This window comes from Oncorhynchus clarkii, chromosome 8, assembly GCF_045791955.1.
Source record: "Oncorhynchus clarkii lewisi isolate Uvic-CL-2024 chromosome 8, UVic_Ocla_1.0, whole genome shotgun sequence".
NCBI classification, from domain to species: domain Eukaryota; kingdom Metazoa; phylum Chordata; class Actinopteri; order Salmoniformes; family Salmonidae; genus Oncorhynchus; species Oncorhynchus clarkii.
The window spans coordinates 31,899,315-31,921,085 of record NC_092154.1 but is presented as its reverse complement, the minus strand read 5'-3'; the positions used below and the strand labels follow the sequence as shown (position 1 = coordinate 31,921,085).

The window sequence follows — 21,771 nt, the reverse complement described above, 5'->3', positions numbered from 1 at the left end:
TTGCGCCTTAAATCTGTCAGTGAACAGCATTCTGACAAAACAGGCCTTTCGTAATATTTCAAATACAATGAAGGGAAAACACAGGTTGGAAAGGAAATGACTCCTGCTGAAAATAAAATGTGAATCTGTCTGCTGTAAGCTACCAAATTATTTTTTATCAACATCCAAATAGGCCTATTGAGCGAACATTGTTTAGTCTTCAAGTGAGAGTATTTTGGAACAAACGCATCGGTAAGGCCAGTGAGCAGCACATCATTGGGCGAGTCAGTGAAACTGGAAAGCTTTTTTGGGATGATAAATTCTTCCTCATATTGTACAATAATTGTCAACACACACCTAGGCCTACAGTAGGCTGTTGATGGATTCGATAGGAGGTTGTTTTGTTTGATCTCAGTTTGTCAAAGTAGCCAACCTGCCATTACAATCATTTGTGCAGTAGGCTATTAAAACGATGATGCCAAAGTCTCCAGTCATGCAAATTTACATGAAATGTGTTCATTAAAAAAAGCAATTTCTTTCTTGGACCTAGGCTACTAAAGATGCGCAACTTCTGTAAGCACTGCTACCGCTCAATTCCACTACGCAAATACGATGATACGCATGCAATGATTCATTATAAAGGTGTTTTTTTTTGTCAAAGAAACAGAAGTTTTATTTTGGAGTGGTCGATGAGCTGCTGTCAGGATTTTAAGGTCGATAGTCCAGTGTTTTCAGTTCAGTTGTAACGGAGCAAAAGACAAGAATATTATCCATTGCCGCAAACTATCACGTGTCTGCACATGACACCCTCGGAAAAGTTGCAGTTGGAGGAATCCGGCGAGGTGTTTTAAATGGACCGTAGACTGTAGCTTAAAGGAAAACTGCACCTGGAGCGACGGAGTTGACGATAGTCCCATCATCCGCACGCTTATTATTCTACTCTACGAATTTAAGGGGAGGTTTTCGAACGATGTGACATGACTGCTACCCGAATGTAACAATTAGTCTAACCTTGATGAAATCCGATTGCGCTCTTCCGCGGTGTATTAATTGGAACCAGTCGGGTGCGCATAGTTCTGCGGCCATATGTAGTTGAATCATCTAACTGAAGAGGATGTTTTAAACGTACATTCAGTAGAACATTGAAGGCTACTTTGAAGGCAACCCGGAATAGCCCCCAATTAATTTCAAATGCCATGGTAGCTTATTTGCTTAAACGTAAAGGTCAGAATCTGGGGTTTGCGAGATACATGCTGAATTGATTGGAGACCTTCGGAATTGACCGCCCTGTCATTCATTGCCTGTTGTGTAGGCACGGAATTTTCACGCGCTGTTCTAGCAATCCAACAGCTGAACAACATTGTCTAGGTAGCTCATCCAAACTGACCGCCCCACTACTTCGCATCTGCGCCCCGGCCACTTGAAATGAGGACCGCGTCCCGAGCCTGTTCTGTGTGAAGCCGCGAACACGGGCAATTCCTTCCGTCTCTCCCGTCCGCAGTGAGGCAAGGACATTAAGTCCCCTTTGGCCGTGCTGCAGCCATGGACCAGGACGAGAACAAGAGCGTCTCGAAAAAGACCATAATCACAAAGATTTTCAAAGTTCGCAGGAGGAGAGAGATGCTTTTCGTGCAAGTGTGTTTTCTCTGCAGTGTCCTCTGCATGGCATGGAGCATGTCACTATTGCTGACAAAGACAGGTGAGTGTGAGCCGGGGAAACTGCTGAGAAACGCGGGGCAGGGAGGACAGCTGAGAATTCTGCGGTGTAATAGTGCACCCTCTAGCCAGCTAGCCATTAGTTATATACCGAGAATTGTCTTTCACCACGCTTATAAAAATACATTTTCAAGGACATGCAAGCAAAGCATTGTCCGAATCATTTATGGTGCCCCCCCCCCCCTCCCCAGTATTTCTAGATATTAATCTGCATCAAACCATGTTGAGATAAAATTGCTCATAGTTATTCAGTGCAAAATGCTTAGCGAAGTGATGGTTTATAACAATGTCGAGAGGTTTTGAGAAACTCTGCATTTAGTCTCAATGTCGACGCAGTGGCTGTTTGCCTCGGCATTATGACCCAACGCTCTCATGACAGCTCCCATATTAATTGTGAGGATACCTCTGTGATATGGGTCACTATAATTTTTCTTCATCGTGTTCGATTATGCGTTGGTCTTTCCGTATGCCGCAGTGTGCGCGGCTGCAACACGTTAAGAAGCGTGCAAGGTGGCTTACACCTCGGCAACCATATACATCACCTCGGATGTAGGCTGTCATAGAACCTCAACAATATTTAATTGTGTGTGTTGGTAACATTTGGTTTGAGCGTTGTCACCCTATGGCAAAACGAGAGCAACCAACCTGGCGCATCAGTCGCTCAGCGTTTGAGAGAGAATGAGCGTAGGCTGTGGTAATGCTGGCATCATCGTGTCTCGCCCAGGGCTTCACACATCATTGCACACTGGACAGGGCCGGCTCTAGCCTTTTGGGCCCTCCTTTACAGTAATTGTATATATTTTTTACCATGGGGCTGCGAGAACATTTAGCAATTTTATAACATTTCCTGAAATTCTACACATTTTGCCATGACTTATCTCAACTTAAAATTATCTGAGAGAGTGACTAACAAAATCTATGGGGGTCTGGGCCACTGGGCTCATGCCCATTAATGCCTGGTCGTTAATTTGGATGTGATTACTACAAGTTTAGATTGTTAAATTAGTCTAGCCAACTATCTAAAAAATGTTAGCTGACATTGGCTATTTGAGTGAGTGAAATAAGAGAATCTGCTGATGCACAACCACATTTCAAAACTTGCACCTTGTGTATTCTACTATTCTAACTCAATAGTAAGTTTAGACCCCGACAGAGTTGCCCATTCCTGGGCTATATGGTAGGCTGTACACCGTGGCAATTTAGCCTGTGGCATTGATTATTAGAAACATTTATTCTCGTGTCAAAAGAGACTAGTGTAAATAGGATAATTTTGTTCAGAAAGTCAGTCTTGTCCAAAAGAGTTTAGTGAGTTAGTCATGACTTGACTTGAGGGGTAGGTTTAGTTGGACATAGCTCATTTGCCCACTCACGGGATACACCGCTGAAATGATTGGACTCTATCCAATCCTACTGCAGAACAGTGTGAGGCAGACCTGCCCATCAGCACAGCAGATACATAAACACATCATGCATTTAACTTGAGAAATACTGCACCAAACACCTTCATGTAAAATTGTGCAAATTACATTTCAGCAAAAACCTCAATTTCTGGAGTTATCCTATATTCATGGACTGTTTTGGGGAAATTATACTGGCTTTTTTCATATGGTGTCTCATGAGAAACAAACCTTTAACTGCCACATCAAACCACACCCAAGACTGAAATTCGGTGTGTTCAGTCGCTCTTTAAGTTGGATGGCTGACCATGTGTGTGACATGCCCAAAAACCAAAGGTTATGGGTCCCCACGCACCTGTCATAAATCACCTCAGGCACGTGTGAACATTCAGAATGAGTTGCCAACACATTAGGAATATGTAATCAGACAAGTAGCCCTGTCCGTTTGCTTTTGAACAGAACATGTGACTGATAAGCACTGTCACTGACATATTGTTATGACAGCAATAGAGATTTCACCCTAGATCAATTACAAATGACCAATGGATGTCAGTCATCCTTTCTATGGGCAGTAGTGTTTAGGATTGACACTAAGCTCTGCGAGCACAACTTAAACAAAGGACTGGAAGTTTTTTGAAGGACTGTCTGGTTTAGGATTTCTGCTGTCACCTTGGCACATCGGTCAGAATGCAATAAAGGAGAGAGAGACGACAAATGCAGTTAAGGGTAATTGGTATACACAGTTGAACAGAGGCACATGGGGGGAGAGTTTGGATGGAGGTTAAGTGTTGGGATTGTAAGGCCTCTAGGTTGGATAGGAATAATGTGTTAGGAATTGTCTTGTGAGGCCTTGGAGAAAAGTTAGGATGTGAGGGTCTGGAATGGAGATACAAAAGGGTAACATTAAGAACACAACATAAAAGGTGCAGACATGACAAAGTAGTGCCACGTGATTATGGGGAATAGGCTTAACATATAACCTAGGAGACTGCCAGGATAAACGTAACAAATGAGCATTAGCATGGATATAAGGGATATGACCAGTTTAAACAGCATAACATACATTGTATTCAACACTTTTTTTTCAGAGAATAAATATATACAGTACCAGTAAAAAGTTTGGACACACCTACTCATTCCATGGTTTTTATTTTTTACTATTTTAGACATTGTAGAATAATAGTGAATAAATCAAAACTATGAAATAACATTAATGGAATCATATAGTAACCCCCCCCCCAAAAGTGTTAAACAAATATTTCAGATTCTTCAAAGTAGCCACCCTTTGCCTTGATGACAGCTTTGCACATTCTTGGCATTCTCTCAACCAGCTTCATGAGGAATGCTTTTCCAACAGTCTTGAAGGAGTTCCCACATATGCTGAGCACTTGTTGGCTGCTTTTCCTTCACTCTGCGGTCCAACTCATCCCAAACTATCTCACTTGGGTTGAGGTCGGGTGATTGTGGAGGCCTCATGAAGATGGTTGAGAGAATGCCAAGACTGTGCAAAGCTGTCATCAAGGCAACGGTTGCTAATTTTGAAGAATCTCAAATATAAAATATATTTTGGCTTGTTTAACACTTTTCTTTGGTTACTACATTATTCCATATGTGTTATTTTATAGTTGTGATGTCTTCACTATTTTCTTCACAATGTAGAAAATAGTTAAAATTAAGAAAACCAATAGAATGAGTAGGTGTGTTCAAACTTTTCACAGGTACTGTAAATGAAAAGGCACTCTCTCAGTCATGGCCGGTGGAAGGATAGGGCAAACTAAAGCATGCTGCTTACAAAGGGAACTGGAGAGTGAAAAATGTAGAGGATAGGTGATTAAGAGAGTGGGAACAGGTGTGGTCGGAAGGGGTGTGGCCTAGGGTAATTGGTAGCATTTGGAGTCCTGTAGAGTGACATTACCCTTCACAATAACACCACATGGGCCTTATGGTGCTTTCAAGACACCTCGGAACAAAAAAAAAACTAGGTCAAATCATGACGTCAGTGATCTTCATGTCGGAAATCTGAGCTCTAAAAAGATGCCAGAGTTTCTGACTTAAATTCCGAGTTGAAAGACAGAGTTCCCAGTTGTCTTGAACGCACTGATGTCGGAGATTTCCTAGTTCAGAGTTCCTACTGTAGTTCCCAGTTATTTTGAATACGACAACAGTCCTAACAATTTTGAAACTTCTATTCGATCAAATAAGCCTCACCTAGCAAATTAGTAATGACATATTTTTCTGATCAAATTCAACACTCTCATTGACCTCCATTAAAAAATTCCTTACTTCGTGGGCTTATTTTTCGTCGACAGATTTTGGGCGGAGAAACCTCTCCCTTTGCCTCTTCCTCTCTGCTGTGACCCTCCACCTCTCCAACCCGGTAGTGGAACATGCCCATCTGCATCCACTCAGGCCCCTGAGCGCAGAAACCCACCATAAATCACCTCATTATGTTATGTACTGTAAGGCCTATGTCCGACCGCACTGATATGTTGGAGTTTTTATTAATTACATTAAAAACAACAAGAGGCTTAAAAGATTATTCTGGAATGATATACAGACAAGCTTGCCGCAAATCTCTTATTTCCAAAAGGCGGGCTCTAAGGGGACCAAAGTTAAAGCTTTATGGTCAGTAATGGCTTGCCTTTTTTTGCATTTAATCAAGGTTGAATGACCTGTGCACCGTGTGCTGTGATTGTCACCATAAGAGGGTATTTGATAAGAGAGCATGCTGTGTGAATGCCTACCATGATTGGACACGTTTCATGTTTGACCATCACCTTTTGTGAGGCGAGGCAGATGTTGGAGGCAGGTGTTTGATCAGAGAGAAATACAGGTGTAACCCCTCACCTCCCCTCCATTATCTCTTTAATTCTCCCCCCTCCCTAATCCCCTCTGAACGCATCTGACTGCTCTCCATATTGCTCTCAATCCCAAATCACCATAAGAATAGGAACCAGGCATTCGTAATGTCATAATATGCCCATGCCCCCTTTCTGACTCCTGTTTTTATGGATGGGAGTACTCTGGGGTTGTTTGTCTGTGACAAATGTAGTGCCAACAGAATATGGCCAGATGGATGGGAATTGAGTGATGGATTACTTAAGGGTTATGTCTCTCTGTCACCCTCCATTTTGGTTAGAGCAGGGTATGTCTCCATAATGGAGATGGGGAAGGTCGAGTACTTTTGAGAGTACGCCAGGTGGTTACAGAGCTAGGTCCAGGCCTGGTCTGACAGGTGTGTGTGTGTGTTGTAGGGTGATGGTGAGGGAGATGGCACTGGGACGTCTCAGCAGTGTCAGGGCAGGAAGGCAGAGAGGAGCCGTGTTTGTGTGGGAGCCGTTCGTGGCACAGGAAGTTGGCAGAGATTGATGGGTGTCATTGGTTCATCTCACTCGCCAGCTAATTGGACTGAGTTGCAGGATGAATATGCCCTCTGTTTCTCTCTCTCTCTATGTAGTCCTAATAGAGCCCTATAAAATCTGTTCGATTTCTTTCCTGATTCTGTGAATCTTTTTCCAAAATTCCGTTTTGTTTTTCCAGGTTTCAGTTTTCCTAGTATTGTCAGCTTTTTTGCTGAAACCATTTTGAGAAAAACAAAACAATTGGATGTTCTAGGTCCACAACAATGCTTAAACCAGATCAGGAGACCACCTTTGAGGTCTGGGGGGAAAAAAAATACATGTTGAATTTTGAGTGTAGTTACCCTTTAATGTACGTGAGCACCAGCCAGAGACCAGTGTTTCTGTAGCGCTCATGTGATTGCAGAGTTTGCAAAACAAATGGCCACTGGACTGATGCAAATATTCATGATATCATTCTGCCAGATAGACATGGGCTACTTTGCAGTTAGCATTTAATTGAGAATGTTTTTGGGAAAGCTTTTCCATCTACCAGCAGACAGTTATCGTTAGCATTGACGCTAACGGCTACACAAAGTGAAGACTAGACATACGCATGCAAACACCTCGCACAACACACCGATGGGGGCGTTCCTGTTCCCTTTCAGAAGATTTGCATGTAAATATCAATCACTAATGCATTATGATTAACTTGAGCAAATTGATGCACCTTTGAATAACTTCAATGTGTTTCGTTTTTTTTTTAAGTTTTAAAGTTAAAAACGTAAAAAAAATGGCAAACATTATGTGTAGAATGGCAGGAAATGACCTGTAAAACTGCTAGTTTATTTCTCCGCACCGTTGCAAAATATGTAAAATTGCAGCAAAACGCACAGAATTACATTCCCATCAAAGTTGCCCATACCTGATCTACAGCTACCCTTTGGTCTCCCATTCAAGGTTTTAACTAAGCTCAGTTCTGCTTGGCTATGACATTTGTTACTGACAATTACCAATGTGTTATTGTGAGAGTGATTGAGAGATCATCACTTAAAAACTAAATAGATTCACTGCTACTATCAAAGTCATCCTCAAGGGTAATACGTTTAACAGAGCAAATTCTCCACACTTGTCCACACTTGTATCAATCATCAATATTGCTATCATCAACAGTAATTGTTTGAATTCAACCCAGAAATCAACTAAAAATTGACAATACAATAGGCCTAGGGCTTCAAGCTCTGGTTGATTTCAAATTTGATGATATTTAATGATATTATTGAATTGTGTTTGGTTGTCAACACAACAAAATATCAACATTTTGCCCTCAGAACAACCTTAATTCGCCGGGGCATGGACTTTACAAGGTGTTGAAAGTGCTCCACAGGGATGCTGGCCCATGTTGACGTCAATGCTTCCCACAGTCATCAAGTTGGCTGGATGTCCTTTGGATGGTGGACCATTCTTGATACACACAGGAAACTGTTGCGTGTGAAAAACCCAGCAGCGTTGCAGTTCTTGACACAAACCGCAACGTGTGGCACTTTCTACCATACCCCGTTCAAAAGCACTTCCATGTTTTGTCTTGCCCAATCACCCTCTGAATGGCACACACACACAATCCATGTCTCAATTGTCTCAAGGTTTAATAAACCTTCTTTAACCTATCTCCTCCACTTCATCTACTCTGTTTTGATGTGGATTTAACGAGTGACATCAATAAGGGATCAAAGCTTTCACCTGGTCAGTCTATGTTATGGAAATAGCAGGTGTTCTTAATGTTTTGTAGACTCGGTGTGTATGTTGGATTCACATCTCCATCTCAACCAAAAATCTAAGTTAAAGAATAGGACTAAATCAAATCAAACTTCTGTTTTAAAAGTGCATTTCAAGTTTGATTTGATTTAGTCCTACTCTATAATTTATTAATTTGTAGTCAAACTGGAATTAATGCCAGAATAATCAGTTGCACAGAGAACTATTCAAGCAGAAAATACATCTCCTTCAAATGTTGATATTTGGTAGCGTTGACAACCAAACACAATTCAACATCACTTTTGAAATACAACAAATAGCCTTTTTTTAAACTCCCTAGTGGTGCAGTGGTCTAAGGCACTGCATCTCAGTGCTAGAGGCACCACTACAGATCCTGGTTCGATTCCAGGCTGTATCACAATCAGCCACAATTTGGAGTCCCATTGGGCAGCTCGCAATTGCCCCAGGGTTGTTAGGGTTTGGCTGATGGGGGCCATCATTGTAATGAAGAATTTGTTCTTAACTGATGTGCCTAGTTAAATAAAGGATAGAAAAATACACATTTGGTTCTCCTATTAGATGAAGCCCTGTGATATCTGTATAAATAACCAAAATATCGACGTTGGATTCTCGTTTGAACTTTGCTTTGGCACTGAAACGCAGTGATAGACATTTGGGTGACAACTATACCAAAAATCAGACTTTTGTTTTTCCATTGGAATTTGGTTGTGCTTTTAGATGGTTGAAAGCATAGTGACAACACATTGGAGATTTAACTACATTTGAGTGGGTGAATATAGGTTGATCAATGAGATGACAACGTCTCAACCAAATATTACCCAATTACCCATGTCAAAATGACGTAGGGTAATGTCTTCATCTGCTTCAAGAAAGCAAATTCGTTTTGGTTTTCAAGCACCTAGCTTGTTCTGCCTCACAATTATCATGGTTTCATCCCGAGGCTGCTATCTCTTATAGAATTCAGATGTCGTAACGCATCTTAATGTCTTAACTCAAAGCTCGAGTCTGGTTGGTCTGTTTAGTTCTTGACCGTGACTTGACCAAAAATCAATACCCCAAGGGAAAGGTTAGTCAGTCATTCAGTTAAGACACTAATCCCTTTTCTGTTGGTGGTTGAAATCAGTGAGCCTATAATCTAACTTGGGTTACAAACACTGACAGTTTGTAAATCTGGGTTCTTTGCACATTCCAATCTCATTGAAAACCTTCGAGAAATGACTGATGGAAAGCCAGAAGCGTCGCAAGTTGGCCCTGTGTATGGGTGATTTGCATCCAGTAATCGGGAATTAAACAGTTCTCATTTTGTATTCATCCCACTTGAAACCCTTAACAGTCAAACCTGAAAGGATGGGGGAAATTCATTGTATTTATTTATGTCACCTTTATTTAACCAGGTAGGCTAGTTGAGAACAAGTTCTCATTTACAATTGCGACCTGGCCAAGATAAAGCAAAGCATACAACAACACAGAGTTACAGATGGAGTAAAACAAACATACAGTAGAAAAATAAGTCTATATATACACGATGTGAGCAAATGAAGGGAGGTAAAGGCACAAAAAAAGGCCATGGTGGCAAAGTAAATACAATATAGCAAGTAAAACACTAGAATGGTACATTTGCAGTGGGAGAATGTGCGAAATAAAAATAATGGTTGCAAAGGAGCAAAATAAATAAATACAGTAGGGGAAACGGTAGTTGTTTGGGCTAAATTATAGATGGGCTATGTACAGGTGCAGTAATCTGTGAGCTGCTCTGACAGCTGGTGCTTAAAGCTAGTGAGGGAGATACAGTGGGGCAAAAAAATATTTAGTCAGCCACCAATTGTGCAAGTTCTCCTACATAAAAAGATGAGAGGCCTGTAATTTTCATCATAGGTACACTTCAACTATGACAGACAAAATGAGGAAAAAAATCCAGAAAATCACATTGTAGGATTTTTTATGAATTTATTTGCAAATTATGGTGGAAAATAAGTATTTGGTCAATAACAAAAGTTTATCTCAATACTTTGTTATATACCCTTTGTTGGCAATGACAGAGGTCAAACGTTTTCTGTAAGTCTTCACGAGGTTTTTACACACTGTTGCTGGTATTTTGGCCCATTCCTCCATGCAGATCTCCTCTAGAGCAGTGATGTTTTGGGGCTGTTGCTGGGCAACACGGACTTTCAACTCCCTCCAAAGATTTTCTATGGGGTTGAGATCTGGAGACTGGCTAGGCCACTCCAGGACCTTGAAATGCTTCTTACGAAGCCACTCCTTCGTTGCCCGGGCGGTGTGTTTGGGATCATTGTCATGCTGAAAGACCCAACCACGTTTCATCTTCAATGCCCTTGCTGATGGAAGGAGGTTTTCACTCAAAATCTCACGATACATGGCACCATTCATTCTTTCCTTTACACGGATCAGTCGTCCTGGTCCCTTTGCAGAAAAACAGCCCCAAAGCATGATGTTTCCACCCCCGTGCTTCACAGTAGGTATGGTGTTCTATGGATGCAACTCAGCATTCTTTGTCCTCCAAACACGACGAGTTGAGTTTTTACCCAAAAATTATATTTTGGTTTCATCTGACCATATGACATTCTCCCAATCTTCTTCTGGATCATCCAAATGCTCTCTAGCAAACTTCAGACGGGCCTGGACATGTACTGGCTTAAGCAGGGGGACACGTCTGGCACTGCAGGATTTGAGTCCCTGGCGGCGTAGTGTGTTACTGATGGTAGGCTTTGTTACTTTGGTCCCTGCTCTCTGCAGGTCATTCACTAGGTCCCCCCGTGTGGTTCTGGGATTTTTGCTCACCGTTCTTGTGATCATTTTGACCCCACGGGGTGAGATCTTGCGTGGAGCCCCAGATCGAGGGAGATTATCAGTGGTCTTGTATGTCTTCCATTTCTTAATAATTGCTCCCACAGTTGATTTCTTCAAACCAAGCTGCTTACCTTTTGCAGATTCAGTCTTCCCAGCCTGGTGCAGGTCTACAATTTTGTTTCTGGTGTCCTTTGACAGCTCTTTGGTCTTGGCCATAGTGGAGTTTGGAGTGTGACTGTTTGAGGTGGTAGACAGGTAACAAGTGGAGGACAGAGGAGCCTCTTAAAGAAGAAGTTACAGGTCTGTGAGAGCCAGAAATCTTGCTTGTTTGTAGGTGACCAAATACTTATTTTTCACCATAATTTGCTGGATTTTTTTTCTTCTCGTTTTGTCTGTCATAGTTGAAGTGTACCTATGATGAAAATTACAGGCCTCTCTCATCTTTTTAAGTGGGAGAACTTGCACAATTGGTGGCTGACTAAATACCCTTTTGCAGTTTTAGAGATTTTTGTATTGAAGCCTACAATGCGTTTAGTTATCAATCTAGTTTGTGGTAGAATTTCCATGCATATCCATTTAGTTTGAAATTATCAATATTACAATCATTGTCATTTAATTATTTTTTTTAACCTATATTTAACTAGGCAAGTCAGTTAAGAACAAATTATTAGGCAGTTAACCCACTGTTCCTAAGAATTTGTTCTTAACTGACTTGCCTAGTTAAATATAGGTAAAAAAAAATAATTAAATGACAATGATTGTAATATTGATCAAATTTGTACCTTGTCAGCTCGGGGGTTTGAACTTGCAACCTTCCGGTTACTAGTCCAATGCTCTAACCACTAGGCTACCCTGCCGCCCCATGAATGCATCTGTATTTTTCAGCACCCTTTTCACAGATACATTGGTTATGTCTCGTTCAATGTTACTCAGTGGTGAGAAAAAGTACTCAATTGTCATACGTGAGTAAAAGTAAAGATACCTTAATAGAAAATGATTCAAAGTCACCCAGTAAAATAATACTTGAGTAAAAATTTAAAAGTATCTGGTTTGTACAGTTTGTACAGTGGTGTAAAAAAGTAAATGCTATACATCAAATTCTTTATATTAAGCAAACCAGATGGCACGTTGTTTTTTTTCGGACAGCCAGGGGATCTCTCTGACATAATTTACAAAAAGGCAGTATTTGTGTTTAGTGAGTTCGCCAGATCGGAGGCAGTAGGGATGACAACGCGTTATATTGCTAGGTGTGTGATACAATCATATTGCTCTCCTGTGTGAGCATTCAAAATGTTAAAAGGACCTTTGAAGGAAAATGTATGGGAGTAAAACATTTTATTTAGGAATGTAGCGGAGTAGAATTTGTCAAATATATAAATAGTAAAGTATAGATACTACTTAAGCAGTTTTTTGGGGTATCTTAAAGTATTTTTAATGAAGTACTTAATAACACTGATGTTACTCAACTTCTTTATGTAACATGGCTATGATTTTCTGTGAGCAAGGATGCCTCTTTTCTTCCAGGGTACGGAATAACATTAAAAAATGGACACGAGAAGCATGAACATTGGGGAAGGAAGCTCATGGGACATGAACCCGACAACGAGACCGAGTCGAAGAACTGCACAGAGCCAGGTACTACTGTCGACCATGGCAATAGTTTTGTATTTATTATTTGTATCCTGATTACTGTTATATAGAGCTTGCCAGCTTGTAATCCTAAAAAACGTAAATGAGTTACCTCTGGTTCGTTCAGCCATTCCTATGGGGGAAATTAATGGGGAAAGAATGGGGTTTTGGGATATCCTCAGACCTTATTTTCTGGATTTAACACAGGCTTAGGAGATCTTTTACGTTTTGATCTGAGATAATATCAGTCAGTTAACATGATCTTTATGAATTATGAAGCCTTTATGCCTTATGTTCTTGTTTTGATAACATACCCACATGGAAAAATGCTATAGTATACTATGGTATAAATACTATAGTATTCACTGTAGTATTTTTGCAGGCTTTGCTGTAGTATTCATCAGGGTTACCCAACTTGTGGCCGTTTTTATTTGTCCCCCCCAAGTCTTCTGAACAAAAAGTGATGTATTTTTATTTTTTAATTTTCCTCGCTGGACATAAAAGATTGTAAAAACACCAGTTATTTTAATTTAGCAAATCTGTTCCCAATTATTCCCATTCTTAATAGATACACATGATCATATACAAATGTAAGCAAAGTTTGAAATGATCATGTTTTTGTCAAAAATGTTATCTATTTGTGATTCTTGCAGTCTACAAATGATTTGTAATTATGTTCCGGGCCCCCTGACCATACGCTCACGAAAAAAAACAGCCTGCGTCTGAATCTAGTTGAGGATCCCTGCTGACATGCCATAATGTTAAATAATGGTGTTATATTAATTGTGACAGGCTCACGTTTTACTGGTACAGCATATCCCCACTATTTATTTTACCGGGACGCCGTACCGAACCGTACCCCCTTACTTTAACCTCTGAATGTGTTACAGCGACGAAATCACGCTCTCCTGCTGCGCTACGATGTTAGTGGCTGTGATGAAGGGTTCAGCCAGTAGTTAATGAACAGTCGGAAGAGTGAATGAAATGGCAGGAGGGACATCCCAGCTTCAAATGGTGTCAGATTTCACATCCTGCTTCACAAAGGCAGAAGAGACATACTCCTGGGTCCGTGAGAATCGGGGCTAATGCTCAAGCAAGCCAGTTCCATCTATGGTGTTCACAGATGAATTTATAAGCGAAAATGTCAGTCGGAACCGGTACCAGAACAACGCAGATCCCTAAAACAGGGGACTTTGCATCTTTAAACACTCTGAGGGTGACATGAGGTAACAGACACTTTGGAAGGTTGTGTTTCCGGCTATTTATAGTTTCTTTGTGACACATTTGGCCCAATGGAGATTGAGTGTCTGTTTCTCATTACCAGCCACAGCTAGCAGAATCCTTTGGGGGCCTCACTGAAAGTGTTAAGGGTTGAAGCGTCGTTTTATAAGAGGAAGTTTTGTCAGTGTTAAGTGTTGGAAGTGTTTACTTCAATCTAGGCCTCTATGATTGGAATATGAGTTAACACTTAGTGGTAAAAATAACACATTTTTAACTCTACAAGTGTTTCCCTATCTATAATTGGAGGATGAGTAATTTATTTATATTTTTTATTTTACTCTCAAAGTATATTGGATTTGTATTGTCAAGCACTTTGTACATTTAGAGCATTAACTAATTTAAACGCAGTAGGGTCCTTTTGAGACGAGTGCCAGTTGACAAGATTATGTGCTGAAAATTGTACGACTTCTAATCCAGAGGGGGATTATTTTATTTTTTGTTTGTTTACGTCTTCTTGCCCACTGCAGGCAGACTGCCCCACTCATTCCTCTTTTCTCCATCCCATTCCTTTTGTTCTACCCTTCTCCTGGCAAAAAAATATGTTTTATAATCTAAAATCATGGCTATTTTACATGTTCTGCTCATATGAGAGCACAGTTTTGTTTCCAGGAATAAGCTCAGTGTGACCGAGACGCCCACCTAACCTCCTAGAGTCTCCCCATGCGCGCCGCCTCGGCCACCTGGGGCAGAGCATGGAGAGGTGGGCTGGGGATGGCACCAGGGTAGTCTTTATGGATGGATGCATATTGTTATTATTATTATTATTATTATTATTATTATTATTATTATCCTAGTTTAAAAAAAATCCTGAGTATGTACCCCATCTAAAGTTGCACGTAATTAGGCCAGTGTTTGTGAGATGCATAGATTATCTTCCGCCTGATTTGGTCTTCTCTTTCCTCCTCATCATTACCTCTTCGCTTAGTAGTTCTGGGTTCACCAGAGGTGCTAATGTTGATCAGAGCTGGATGACGCTTAATGATGACCGTTGTCGTAAATTAGGTTTATTGGCCATTCAGCAATATTACGTTCTTAGAAATACACTTTTTTTTCTATTGAAAAAAGCTACAAATTATGTTGCTGGTACACTAGACTATGAAGCACAGGGATCAAATAAAAAACAATATATAATGATATTTTACTTCATTCACAGAATCATTATTGCTTCCGTATTTTTTTTTTTTTGACCCCTCACTCACTTGAGTCATTAACCCTCACTCTGATCTAATTAAAACGTGTGTTTTAGAGATTTAATTTCTCCTTTGACTGTCCTAATGATGAATGCGAACTGTTGTACTGCTGTAGCTGTAGTTCTGCTTAATTTGAAAGCAGTACTGTTTTATTGCAAAACTCATGTTTTATTAGCCCTTACACGGTGACGTGATCCAAATTGGCGAGGGAACAATTTGTTTGCCACTTGTACTTTGTTACAGGCACTTACTCAAATGCTGCGGGTCTTTTTAAACGATTTAATTTCTTTCAGGCCCCCAATGCTAATTTAAAGCTGCAGACTTGACACTGTTTTTGTGTGTGGGGGAGAAGGAATGCAAGGTTAAATCGCAGGAGGAATATATTGGCCAAATACTGTACATTTACTCTTTTTTTTTTCTTCCCAGTAGCATAATTCATATTCTATGGTACATTAGAACTGAATGCTAGTTTCAAATACATGCAAATTAAAAATTGCATATCGCAACATTTCAATTTGAAATCTTTTGGACATAAGAGAAACCTTGAGGGAATCATATTTGAGTCAGAAAAGGGTGTTCATATGATAGGGAAGATATACAAAACCTTGCAGAGAGCCTATCCAACGGACAATGTCTTAGATTTTTTTTTAACTATTGGAACTAAGACTTGAAAAGAACTGACATTGGCACAAGATGGAGGGAAAGTTGAAGCATAAATTACAGTTAACAAAAATATACACTTAATCCAGTATAAACTACAGAATTTATTATACAAGAGACAAAATTCACAAATTCTACAGCACAACGGCAGAGTCATGTCTTAAGTATAAAACCAATAATGACTCAATAATCCGTGCTTTCTGGGAATGCTATAAAGTCCAAAAGTTATGGGCGGGGCTAGAAAGTTGGCTGTTAGAAGTATTACAATGTAAACCTTTGTTCTGTCAGTCTGCATATTTCAAGACATGGCATATGGGAGTGTAGTGAGATACCCAATGGGTTGGACACTTCACTTCTCGTCACTCAACTTGAAAAAAATGTACACTAAAAGCATCAATAACACAATCTAAAGATTTATTTATTTGAAAAAATGAATTGGTACAATTTTAAGGCCAAGTGGCAAACAATAATTCAGGCACTAGGGGTGGGGGTGTGAACATGCGGGTCTAGGCAGATGAGATGAAGTCCTTGTTTGTGTGCGTCTCCGCAAGTTGTTGTTAGTTTAAGTTTGTATCTGGAATGAAAAAAATAAAAATAATAATAATATATATAAAAAGCAAAGTAGAACTGAAAAATAAAGCAAAGGTTATTATGGCTTTAGTTTCTAGTATGTAATAATCCCCTGGGGGATTTTTTGATTACAGTGGTTTTAGATACTGCATCACACTAATCTGGAAGAAGGAACAAGGGAGGGAGGGATGTGGAGGGGGAGAGGTGAGTGTATGTTGCGTGTTTTTGGCATGGAGCGAGAGGAGAAGGTGAGTCACACTGCCCCCAAAATTGACACGTTATGGCGCTGGCAGCCTTGACACGGCTGTGTATATATACACACACTACTGGTCAAAAGTTTTAGTACACCTACTCATTGAAGGGGTTTTTCTTTATTTTTTTACTATTTTCTACATTGTAGAATAATAGTGAAGATATCAAACTATGTAGAATCATCTAGTAACCCCCCCAAAAGTGGTAATTAAACAAATCAAAATGTATTTTTTATTTTAGATTGTGCAAAGCTGTCATCAAGGCAAAGGGTGGCTACTTTGAATAATCTTGGCATTCTCTCAACCAGCTTCATGAGGTATTCACCTCATGAAGTTCCCACATATACTGAGCACTTGTTGGCAGCTTTTCAATCACTCTGCAGTCCAACTCATCCCAAACCATCTCAATTGGGTTGAGGTTGGTTGATTGTCGAGGCCATGTCATCTGATGCAGCACTCCATCACTCTCCTTCTTGGTCAACTAGCCTAGAGGTGGGTTTTGGGTCATTGTCCTGTTGAAAAACAAAGGATAGTCCCACTATTGCTGCAGAATGCTGTGGTAGCCATGCTGGTTAAGTATGCTGTGAATTCTAAATAAATCGCTGACAGCGTCACCAGCAAAGCACCATCACACCTCCTGATCCATGTTTCACGGTGGGAACCACACATGCGGAGATCATCTGTTCACCTACTCTGCGTCTCACAAAGACTCGGCGGCTGGAACCAAAAATCTCAAATTACATTTTATTTGTCACATACATGTGTTTAGAAGATGTTATTGTGGGGTTAGCAAAATGCTTGTGCTTCTAATTCCGACAGTGCAGTAATATCTAACAATGTCACAACAAATACCTAATAAACACAAATCTAAGTAATGGAATTAAGAATATTTAAATATATGGACGAGCAATGTCAGAGCAGCATACATTGAGATACAGTAGATAGTATAGAATACAGTTGAAGTCGGAAGTTTACATACACCTTAGCCAAATGCATTTAAACTCAGATTTTCACAATTACTGACATTTAATCCTAGTAAAAAATTTACCTGTTTTAGGTCAGTTAGGATCACCACTTTATTTTAAGAATGTGAAATGTCAGAACAATAGTAGAGAGAATGATTTGTTTCAGCTTTTAGTTATTTCATCACATTCCCAGTGGGTCAGAAGTTTACATGCATTCAATTAGTATTTGGTAGCATTGCCTTTAAATGGTTTAACTTAGGTCAAACGTTTCAGGTAGCCTTCCACAAGATTCCCACAATAAGTTGGGTGAATTTTGACCCATTCCTCCTGGTATAACTGAGTCAGGTTTGTAGGCCTCTTTGCTTGCACATGTTTTTTTCAGTTCTGCCCACACATTTTCTATAGGATTGAGGTCAGGGCTTTGTGATGGAAACTCCAATACCTTGACTTTGTTGTCCTTAAGCCATTTTGTCACATTGTTCATTTGGAAGACCCATTTGCGACCAAGCTTTAACTTCCTGACTGATGTCTTGAGATGTTGCTTCAATATATCCACATACGTTTCCTGCCTCATGATGCCATCTATTTGGTGAAGTGCACCAGTCCCTCCTGCTGCAAAGCACCCCCACAACATGATGCTGCCACCCCCGTGCTTCACGGTTGGGATGATGTTCTTCAGCTTGCAAGCATTCCCTTTTTTTCCTCCAAACATAACTATGGTCATTACGGCCAAACAGTTATATTTTTGTTTCATCAGACCAGAGGACATCTGAGCGGTATGATGGCTGCGTGGTCCCATGGTGTTTATACTTGCATACTATTGTTTGTACAGATGAACATGGTACCTTCAGGTGTTTGGAAATTGCTCCCAAGGATGAACCAGATTTGTGGAGCTCTATTTTTTTTTCTGAGGTCTTGGCTGGTTTCTTTTGATTTTCCCATGATGTCAAGCAAAGAGGCACTGAGTTTGAAGGTAGGCCTTGAAATACATCCACAGGTACACTTCCAATTGACTCACATGATTCAATTAAACTATCAGAAGCTTCTAAAGCCATGACTTAGTTTTCTGGAATTTTCCAAGCTGTTTTAAAGGCACAGTCAACTTAGTGTATGTGAACTTCTGACCTACTGGAATTGTGATACAGTGAAATAATCTGTATATGAACAATTGTTGGAAAAATGACTTGTGCCATCCACAAAATAGATGTCCTAACCGACTTGCCAAACTATAGTTTGTTAACAAGAAATTTGTGGAGTGGTTGAAAAAAAAGGTTTTAATGACTCCAACCTAAGTGTATGTAAACCTCCGACTTCAACTGTACATGTGAGATGAGTAATGCAAGATATGTAAACATTATTAAAGGGACTTTATTAAAGTGTCTAGTGTTCCATTTATTAAAGTGGCCAATGATTTTAAGTCTGTGTATTTAGTCTGCAGCCTCTCTGTGCTAGTGATGGTAATTTAACAGTCTGATGGCCTTGAAATGGAAGCTGTTTTTCAGTCTCCTTTGTCCCAGCTTTGACAGATTTCCACCGGGCTAATGTCCATTGCTTGTGTTTCTTGGCCCAAGCAAGTCTCTTCTTATTATTATTGGTGTCCTTTAGTAGTGGTTTCTTTGCAGCAATTTGACGGCCTGATTCATGTAGTCTCCTATGTTGATGTGTCTGATATGTGAACTCTATGAAGCATTTATTTGTGCTGCAATCTGAGTTGCAGTTAATTGCTGATTTCTGAGACTGGTAACTCTAATGAACTTATCCACTGCAGCAGAGGTAACTCTGGATCTTCCTTTCCTGTGGCGGTCCTCAAGAGAGCCAGTTTCATCATAGCGCTTGATGGTTTTTGCGATTGCACTTGAAGAAACTTTCAAAGTTCTTGAAATTTTCTGTATTGACTGATGGACTGTAATTTGTCTTAGCTCATTTGAGCTGTTCTTGCCATAATATGGACTTCAAATAGGGCTACCTTCTGTATACCAACCCTAACTTGTCACAACACAACTGATTGGTTCAAACGCATTAAGGAAAGAAATTCATTTGATTTGAAATTCCACAAATTAACTTTTAACAAGGCACACTTGTTAATTGCAAGTTGAGAGCTTCAGGTTCCTTGTTGTCCACATCGCCAACAAACTATCATGGTCCAAACACACCAAGACAGCCGTGAAGAGGTCACGACGAAGCCTATTCCCCCTCAGAAGACTGAAAAGATTTGGCTTGGGTCCTCAGATCCTCAAAACGTTCTACAGTTGCACCATTGAGAGCATCACTGCCTGGTATGGTTGCATCACTGCCTGGTATGGCAACTGCTCGGCCTCCGACCCCAAGGCACTACAGAGGTTAGTGCGTACGGCCCAGCTTCCTGCCATCCAGGACCTCTATACCAGGCGGTGTCAGATGGAGGCCCTAAAAATTGTCAGACTCCAGCCACCCTAGTCATAGACTGTTCTCTCTGCTACTGCACAGTAAGCAGTACCAGAGCGCCAATTCTAGGTCCAAGAGGCTTCTTAACAGCTTCTACCCCCAAGCCATAAGACTCTTGAACAGGCCAAAGAGTTCAATATTGGTTTCATCAGACCTGAGCATCTTGTTTCTCATGGTCTGAGAGTCTTTAAGTGCCCAAACGCGCTTTCATGTGCCTTTTACTGAGGAGTGGCTTCTGTATGGCCACTACCATAAATGCCTGATTGGTGGAGTGCTGCAGAGATGGTTGTCCATCTGGAAAGTTCACTGCTTCACTGCTGCAACATTTTTTGGTACCCTTCCCCAGATCTGTTCCTCGACACAATCCTGTCTCTGAGCTCTATGGACTATTCCTTCAACCTCATGGTTTGGTTTTTGCTCTGACATACACTGTCAATTATATAGACAGGTGTGTGCCTTTCCAGAGCATGTCCAATCGATTGAATTTACCGTAGGTGGACTCTAATCAAGTTGTAGAAACATCTCAAGGGTGTCCAATGGAAATAGGATGCACTTGAGCTCAATTTTGAGTCTCGTAGCAAAGGGTGTGAATAGTTACGTAAATAAGGTATTTCTGTCTATTAATTTGAATACATTTGCAAACATTTCTACAAACCTGTTTTTTCTTTGTCATTATGGGGATTGTTTGTATATTGCTGAGATGTTTTATTTTATTAAAATCAATTTCAGAATAAGGCTGTAACGTAACAAAATGTGGAAAAAGTCAAGGTTTCTGAATACTTTCCGACGGCACTGTGTATATACATATATGTGTGTTTGTGTGTCTGCGAGAGAGACAGGGCTGGAGAAAATGAGGTACAGTAGAGGCTGTAGGATAATTGACTTAAGGGTTGAGTGCCAGAGTCAGAGACGTGTGGCGGTGAGAAGCCGTAGCCTGCTCTTCAGCCCAGCCTCCCTGCTCACCCTCCCTTGGTGGCGAGTCATGCAGGTTTGTCCATTTTGGGAAACACCAGAAGGCATTTTAAAAGGGGAATTACACAAGCAGAGGATTATGCTGCTACCGCGTAATGGAACCTGACCTTGCTTCTGCTTCTTGCTCGCAAGCCAACAGGAAAAACAATACAGGGCCTTGTTCATTTGCCACCAAACGGGAGAAAGTGGACTGAAGCGATTCCGTGAAGGTGGCTACACGGAATCGTTTCCCGGCCCCGTCAGCAAAAGTTTGCGCACGCAGTTCGTAATCAGAAATCTCATTGTTTACCTAGCAGTGGACATGATCACGTGCAGCTCATGAAAGTTAACAAACACGTGATCAGATGGTTATCGTCTACAACATCGCAGATGTCATCTGAGGCTTGATTACCGAGAAAGATAGCAAGCCAGCGAGGCAAAGGAAAATATTAGGAAGTTGTTGCTAATGTTTGGTACACTCCGAGTACTTGTTGAACATAGCTATAACTATCAGTCTCTAGTGTTTTCATGTTCGTCACTTAAGTTTGTCAAGGTCTCGACGTAAGCGTGATAAACAAAACATTGCTCTATTGCAAACGCTCATTTCCTTTTTCCGTTGCAAAACGTTTTAAAATGTTGGGTACCCCATTGAACAGAACCCAGTAGAGAGAATGGGTGAATGAGTGAGTGTACCAGGAGGCTGAAAGATTTTTGCAAGGGCCCTCCTCAAAAAGTTCTACAGCTGCACCATTGAGAGCATCTTGACTGGCTGCATCACCACTTGGTACGGCAACTGCAAGGCAACCGACTGCTACGCTCGATAGAGAGTGGTGAGT

The 21,771-nt window shown here is 40.7% G+C and overlaps 1 protein-coding gene across 1 annotated transcript in view; it reads left to right on the top strand.

Annotated features, from left to right (window-relative positions):
- Window positions 1–1,521: 1,521 nt before the first annotated feature.
- LOC139415636 (sodium/potassium/calcium exchanger 4-like) overlaps window positions 1,522–21,771 on the top strand; it is a 77,263-nt gene continuing 57,013 nt past the window's right edge. Inside the window, exons 1-2 of the mRNA XM_071163750.1 lie at window positions 1,522–1,678; window positions 12,539–12,649. Of these exons, the coding sequence (XP_071019851.1) occupies window positions 1,522–1,678; window positions 12,539–12,649 (268 nt within the window). The remainder of the gene's footprint in view (window positions 1,679–12,538; window positions 12,650–21,771) is intronic.